A 7327-nucleotide genomic window follows, 5' to 3' on the forward strand; every position below is an offset into this window, starting at 1 on the left:
GGCGGCGCTGTTTTCCTGTCAGGTCGGTCAGTGGAGCGGCGAAGTGACTGCGGTCACTTCGGCCCTGTCGACTGTAGAGCGCGCATCAGGATAAGGTGTCAGTCGATCCTTGCATTAAATGCTCCTGCGATACGGTCGGTTGGCGTGGCGATCTGGCCAAGGTTGCTTCTCCGCGAAGACTAGGCCTCGGGCGAGCCGAAGGTGCGCCCGTTGCTTGAGGGGACCCTCGGGCGAGACATGAATCCTCCTGGGTCGGCTGCCTTTGCCCGAGGCTGGGCTCGGGCGAGGCGGGATCGTGTCCCTTGGACGGAGCCTTGACCTGAGTCGCGCCCATCAGGCCTTTGCAACTTTGTGCTGATGTGGGTTACCAGCTGAGATTAGGAGTCTTGGGAGTACCCCTAATTATGGTCCCGACAGATAGCAATTTTTTGCATGCCACATGCAGCAACAACAATGCTTAATTGCTTATACGGAGTATGTATATATAACACAAATAAAAATTGAACGGCCTTATTCTCCTATATACCACGACGACGACAACTTCCCTCTTTGTTGAACGAAATCTAACCGCCAATTTACACACGCTGAAAATGGTCAACAAGCTTACACGCGCTCGACGATCTCCGGCCGTCACGCACGTTTCTGAATGCCACCGGACATCACACGCACACGACGTTTGCACCGAAACCACACTTTTTTTTTGGTCTCTATGCGGAGTGCGACTGCTGCTCGCCTGCTGGCCGCGACGCCGCCGCCTCCCCGTCGCTCAAGAACGACGAGGCGGTGCTGCTGTCGTCAGCGCCAGTGTCGCGCTCCCGGAGCTCCTCGATGCGCGCGAGCGCTTCCTCGAGGCCCCAGCGCCGGTGCACGTCGGGCTCGCAGCACCCGAGCCCGACCTGGAGCAGCTTCACCATCTCCCCCTCGCCGCTCCGCGTCCCACGCATGTCCTTGTCGAACACCTCGCCGGTCCACTCCTCCCGCACCACCGAGTTGACCCAGCCGGCGAGGTCGGTGTCCGCGTGGCCCCGCCGGAGATAGTTGGCGGGGAACTTGCCCGTCAGCACCTCCAGGATGAGGATGCCCAGGCTCCACACGTCGCTCTTCCGCCCCGGCCGCCCGCCCTGCGCCGCGCACTCGGGGGACTTGTACGCCACCATCACCTGCGCCGCGTGCTGCGGCGTCACCACGGGGGCCAGCGCGTAGTCGCTCAGCAGCGGCTCGCATGTCGCGTCCAGCAGGACGTTGGAGGACTTGAGGTGCCCGTGCGGCACCATCAGCATCGGCAGCTCCTCGTACAGGTGCGCCAGCCCGCGCGCCACGCCCTTGATGATCTTCAGACGCTTCGGCCAGTCCAGCGGCGGTAGGCTCGACCTCGTCCCTGCAATTCCATTGCATCGCATTGCTTTCAGATCATCCTCACAACATGTCAATGTATGTCTCGCGTCGTTGCTTGCTTAATTACCGCCGTGGAGCGCGTGAGCCAGGCTGCCGTTCGCCATGTAGTCCGTGACGAGCAGCTTCTCTTCCTTCTTGTAGAGGTAGGCGATGACGGGGAGGAGGTTGGGGTGGACGAGCAGCCCCAGCCGACGCATGTGCTCCGAGAAGTCCTCGCGCCCGGCGCCGTTCATGTCCTTGAACCGCTTCACCACCAGGGCCGGGCCGTCCAGCAGGGTCGCCTTGTACGACGCGCCGAAGTTGCCGCTGCCCAGCACCTCGGCGGAGGCGCGGAGCAGGTCCTCCAGCCCGAACCGCGCTCGCCCCTCCTGGATGAACACCAGCTTCCCGTGGTCGTCGCGCCGCCCGCCGCGCTTCCCGGCCGCGGGCGTCGCGCCGCCATGCTGATCCGTGCCACCCTGCGGTCCGAACGTCAACGGCAGTTTGAACGGGCTGGATGGCTACGGGCAGGTGCAGGCTGCTGTGCGCATACCTTCTCGATCTTAACGGCCGGAGCCGAGGTGACCTTGACCTTGGCGGCGTCGGGGCTATCGCCTAGTGTTTCGATGCCGCCGGAATAGCATGGCTCGTTGCAGCGGGCCCGGACCGCCGCGATCACGCCGGCAACGGCCAAGACTGCGCCGACCGCGATCACCACGATGGCGATGGTTATCAGTACCTTCATGCCGCCGGATGACGAAGCCGAGGAGGACGAGGGAGGGGCCGGAGGGCACGGGGTGCCGACCATGTCCCCGCAGAGAAATTTGTTCCCTGAAGATTTCCATGACAAGGTTTGGATCAGAGGGCATGTGAGGCAAGCAGGACCAAAGATGAACACTTTAATTAATAATTAGCTATATGCTAGCGGTAACCGGTAATATTCTAATCTCAATTGCCCCCCTCTCATTGTAAAATGAAGTTTCTGTAGTATTTCAGTGTGCATTGCAAGCATCAACAGATTCGCATGCTATTTCAGTGTGCATTGAAAGAAACTTCCGAGTTCATATTTATTGACCAATATTCAGACTATATATATCACAAGTTAATAAAAGTTACATGAGTTGATTCACATCACATGTATCTTCTGTTATGAATTAATTTTGTAGCAAATTGAGGATACTTGCTCTATTAGTCTAAAATCCCATGGAGGCATAAATTGATAAAAAAGCGGAAAAGTCATATATACCCCTACTATTGGCATGCTTGTGGGGACATACAAGAACTGTAGATTAGTACTCAATCCTCAGTATAATGCATCATAGAAATTCTAGAATAAATTATGCTTCCGTTCTTAAATATATGATAACGTTGACTTTTTTAAAAAAATTGACCGCTCATCTTATTTAAAAATATCACGAATTATAACTTATTTTGTTATGATTTGTTTTATCACTTAAGGTTGTTTGAGCATGACTTAAAATTTTATATTTTCGAATAAATATTTTGAATAAGACGAATGATCAAAGTTTTTAAAAAAGTCAACAACGTCATATATTCAAGAACGGAGGGAGTAGTAAACTAAATGACATCTGCTCGTTTTAATCTCAATCCATATATATTGTAGAGGATTAAGTGAGTTTAAATCCCTAGCAAATTAAAATCTCTTGTGATCCCTTCCAATCGCTTCCAGCATCTATGTGATGGAAATAACCGAACAAGACATAACATTACTCATCCTGGTTACCATATTTGGATTGGTAATACAAAATAATGGTAGATATGTATATAAATGTTACCCCTTTAGACAAAGTTGTAGGATTAGTTTACTTAGATTCCCTTATAATTTAAGATAACTTTTGAACGTTTAGATACTTTATATTTTATGACACACACGGAGGGAGGGAGAGAGAGAGAGAGCAGAAAACACAAGGATGTAGACTAGCAAGAAGTAGTGGTACATATTATTTTAGATAGTAGAACCAATATAAACTGATCCATAAAACCCATAGTGCCCACCTACAATGCCTACAATTTATGTTTATAACCACATAAATGTTTTAACAATTTTGAGCTCCTTTTGTATTAGGCATGTACAACTCAGAGATCATGGATCGATTTTCAAAGTATAGGAAATGACTAAGAAACAACATGATACACCTCTGAGCCTTTGGATCATAAATATGGTTAAGAGACAATATGTATGAAGAGTCGTGTAGAGACAAACTCTTCACGAAAAGCTCATTTCTTATTTTTTTAATTAACCACTAGATACGACTCAAAAGACCTTATATTTAATGAAATAAGGTTATACATGCCCTTATCACACCAAAGGTAAGAATAGACACGAGATGTATTGTATTATTGTTGATTCTAAAGGGAGAGCTCCTGACAAATATTCTTGGAGCAATTCCCTATATGCCATTCAGGATGCAATTTCTTATCCTTCTATACTATCGCAGGTGATATAGAAGGGATTAGTATTTAATGAGGTTGTACATGCCCTTATCACACTAAGGGCTTGTTTGGGATCAAAGGTAATGGAGTGGATTGAGGGGGATAGAATCCCCTACTACTTAATTTTGAATAGTGAGAGATTATAGTCCCCTCAATCCCTTTCATTACCTTTTGTCCCAAACAAGCCCTAAAGATAAGACTAGACATGGGATGTATTGTATTATTGTTGATTCTAAAGGAAGAGCTCCCGACAAATATTTTTGGAGCAATTTCTTATATGCCACTCGGGATGCAATTTCTTATCCTTCCATACTATCGCTGGTGTTTTTTTTCAATAATTAAGAAGTCTCCGAAGAAAAACATCGTAATCTTCGTCCCATAAAATTGAGCGTTCCAATGTTCGAGTTATATTATTATCTATATTATATTTAGGATTCTCTTATTGAAACATCTGATGTTGATTCTATAAAATTTGAAGCCATGGACCACTCTGTGTAGAGTTAGGTTCGATTTAACCGATACGTTTGCCCATGTTCAATCTTTGACTTGGTTAGCCCCAAAGTAGTAATATATTCGACTTCGGTTGATGCACCGTGACCTCAGAAACATGAAACAATATTGTTTTTTTTTTCTCAAACATTTTTGGAGACCATAGTTTCCTGTTTTTAGGCAACCAAGCCGCCTGCTAAAATACAAAATAAATTAAAATCAGGTGCCTATGGTCTACGGACCACAGGACTAAAGAGCAACTTAAACCCAACTAGTCACGTATCGGTACGGTTTCTATATATTACGTGGATAGAATTTGTTTAATAAAACAAAAAAATATATATTCTGTTAATCAAGTGAGTCTAAATATAGAGTGAGACAAAGGTTCAAATGCCCCACTTTACACAGCTTTACCGTATTTTTTTGCATAAATCGAGAAAGCGAAAGGTGACATCAAGTACACGAACGTGAAAACTAATATTTTATATAATAACCAGTGTTATTAAAACCACATTTAAACGTCAAAACGCTAATTATAAGTTGAAACCATGTTTTGGTGTTCTAAACTGTAAAACCATTAGCTACTTTTGGACCCAGTCTGTTAGTTACTTTTTGGTTCAATATGGATCGCTCCACATGCTTGTCCTACTCCCCTGCTCTAAAACCCAATGGCTAGTAGCACACCGCTCTGATCTTTATCGTCGCTGCCGTCTGAATGTGTTGTTATTGTCGTTTGTTGCACCTTGTGCCCCCCTCTCCCTTCATGCCGAGTGTGTCCTCCTTCTATGGAGTGTGTAGCTGCTTATCCGCGCTGTGAGCCGTCTATCCCGCTCCTCTCTCTTTGTGACGCCCTCTCCCTTCGTGCTGCCCTCTCTCTCGACGCCTCTGTTTGCTAGCAATCGGTGACCAGCACCAAGCAGTCCACTCCTCTCATCTTCTCTACCTCTGTTTTAGTAAGCTACTAACCTCTCTGTTTTGGTATTTAACTTCATATTATTGTATAAAATTATGATACATTCGTATTTGATCTATGTTGTTTAAAACTACGTTTAAACTTCCTTTAAACATTTAAAAGTCAAAACTTCACCTACAAGTGTTTCAACGTTTTACCATTTTAATAGCCATGATAGTAACCAGTCAATATTGACCGTAACGCTGCGGTCGAGGGGGCGAGGGACAGGCGGCCGGGTCACGTGGGGAGGCAGGAGCGCGTGTGATGGGTGAGAATGGAAGGATGATCCAAATAACATTAATTAGCTCGTTCGGTTGCTCATGTTCATGTTCGACTGCTATTGGACTGCTTGGCTACTGTTCGGCTAGATGTTTGCTAGCTGCAGCACAACCGCTGCTCATTTAGCCGAACATGCTACCATTGGATTTAAGTGAGTAAAAAAAGATGAGAGCTATCCTGCGATCCGAAGTGTTAATTTTGAAGATATGTTATATGTAGGTGCAACTCGTTTAGTTAATTTAGGGGATTATGGGTGTGGGGTCATTTGATTGAGTAGGCTTTTTAAAGTTAAAATCGATGAGTTAGATAGGGATATAGAACCACTCCTAAACAAATAAATCCTACTAGTAAATAAATTACTAATTGCACATCCCATGCATCAAAGAGAAACTCGACCATGGCAACGACAGGAAGCCATGGCGAGCTAACTCACCTTGGAGCTGGACATTGGCGCCTAACCTCCGGAGCCCTTCCGGGACGGGCCCGGAGAAGTTGTTGTTGGCGAGGTTGACGGACAGCAGCCTGGCGGAGGACGCGATGGAGCTGGGTATCGGGCCGGAGAACTCGTTCCCGGAGAGGTCGACCCTCTGGAGCCCCCTGAGGGCCGCGAACGCGCCGTCGGGGATCTCCCCGGCGAGCCTGTTCTGCCAGAGGAAGAGGAACCTGAGCGCGGGGAGCGGCGACACGTCCGGGAACGCGCCCGCGAGGCTGTTGTTGCTCAGGCTGAGCGAGCGCAGGCTCCGGAGCGGCGCGAGCAGGGCCAGGTCCGGCGCGGCGCCCTGCAGCCGGAGGCCCTCCAGCTGCAGGACCACCACTCGGCCATCGACGCACCTCCTCACTCGAGGCCAGCTGGTCGCGTTGCCGTCGCAGGGCGCGCCCCCCGTCGCCCACTGGTTCAGCTCCGCCGGCGGGCCGCCGTCCGGGTCCGGCCCCCGCAGCGTCGCCCGGAACTCGCTCAGGACATCGGCCTCCGACTTGGCCTGAGCCGCCGCCAGGGTGACGCCGCTGGACGCCGCCGCGAGGATGAGCGCCGCCGCGGCCAGGAGCAGCCGCCCGGCCGCCGTGGCGGCGGCCATGGACACGTACGGGAGGCGGAGACGGATGCGTGTGGCGGCGGCGACGTGCGTGCGTGCTCAAGGGGTGGAGCGCGTGCGCGTGCGCATGGGCATGGCGCGGGGAGGATGGCGCGCGGGCGGACACGGCTCCCGCGCAGGCCTCGTGGCGGGCTAAAGAATAGGGGCGGGGGCTGTGTTACCGAGGCCGGCGCGTTTGGGAGTCGCCGCTGCCACCGCGACGTCTTTCTTGTTGCCATCGGTAAGGTAACAAACGGAGGTTCTGCTTTCATCAGCTGGTTGGCGACGCAAGGCCTGGCGACTGGCGTGCCAGCAGCGGCGGGCGAACTTGAAACCCTGCTCCACCTTTTCTTCTCAGTTTTCTACTGGACACTGAACTTTCATTACAGCGAGGGAACGGGGTACATTTTTTTTTACAAGTGGTTTGTTGGAACCAGCACACCCATGACAATTGACAAATTGCCACACGAGCTGTACAGACGGCTTCTGTGCGACACGTTCAGTCGGTCCTCGCAGAGCTATAAAGAGTGGTGACTTGTGGAGACGTTGTTCCACTTCGTGTCCATGCATTCGCACTCGTTTTTTCAACCCATGCCAGACTCACCGTGTACCTACCAAACAAGTATCCATAGATATTTTCTACTGCCATGGATGGAACAAGCGAGACGCACGACGGGTCGGTGGCCTCACGTTTCAGGCTATCAGA

The 7327-nt window shown here is 49.9% G+C and overlaps 1 protein-coding gene across 1 annotated transcript; it reads right to left on the minus strand.

Moving 5' to 3' along the window:
* Positions 1-524: 524 nt before the first annotated feature.
* Positions 525-6724, minus strand: LOC100383609 (putative leucine-rich repeat protein kinase family protein). The gene is made up of 4 exons (NM_001176257.1): positions 5982-6724; positions 1928-2205; positions 1463-1853; positions 525-1378 (listed from the first exon to the last, which is right to left on the minus strand). Exons 1-4 carry the CDS (start codon positions 6622-6624, stop codon positions 708-710), a joined length of 1983 nt encoding a protein of 660 aa, NP_001169728.1. The 5' UTR covers positions 6625-6724; the 3' UTR covers positions 525-707.
* Positions 6725-7327: the final 603 nt, after the last annotated feature.

The sequence above is a fragment of the Zea mays genome, chromosome 9 (assembly GCF_902167145.1).
Source record: "Zea mays cultivar B73 chromosome 9, Zm-B73-REFERENCE-NAM-5.0, whole genome shotgun sequence".
In the NCBI taxonomy this organism is placed as follows: Eukaryota; Viridiplantae; Streptophyta; class Magnoliopsida; order Poales; family Poaceae; genus Zea; species Zea mays.

Bases quoted from the DNA above. Each gene is read 5' to 3' on its own strand.
- LOC100383609 (NM_001176257.1), bottom strand. From the start codon at position 6,624: ATGGCCGCCGCCACGGCGGCCGGGCGGCTGCTCCTGGCCGCGGCGGCG. The intron at 2,206-5,981 runs GTGAGTTAGCTC...GGAAATCTTCAG, and splicing joins CGCCAATGTCCAGCTCCAAG to GGAACAAATTTCTCTGCGGG. The intron at 1,854-1,927 runs GTATGCGCACAG...TTCGGACCGCAG, and splicing joins CGGCCGTTAAGATCGAGAAG to GGTGGCACGGATCAGCATGG.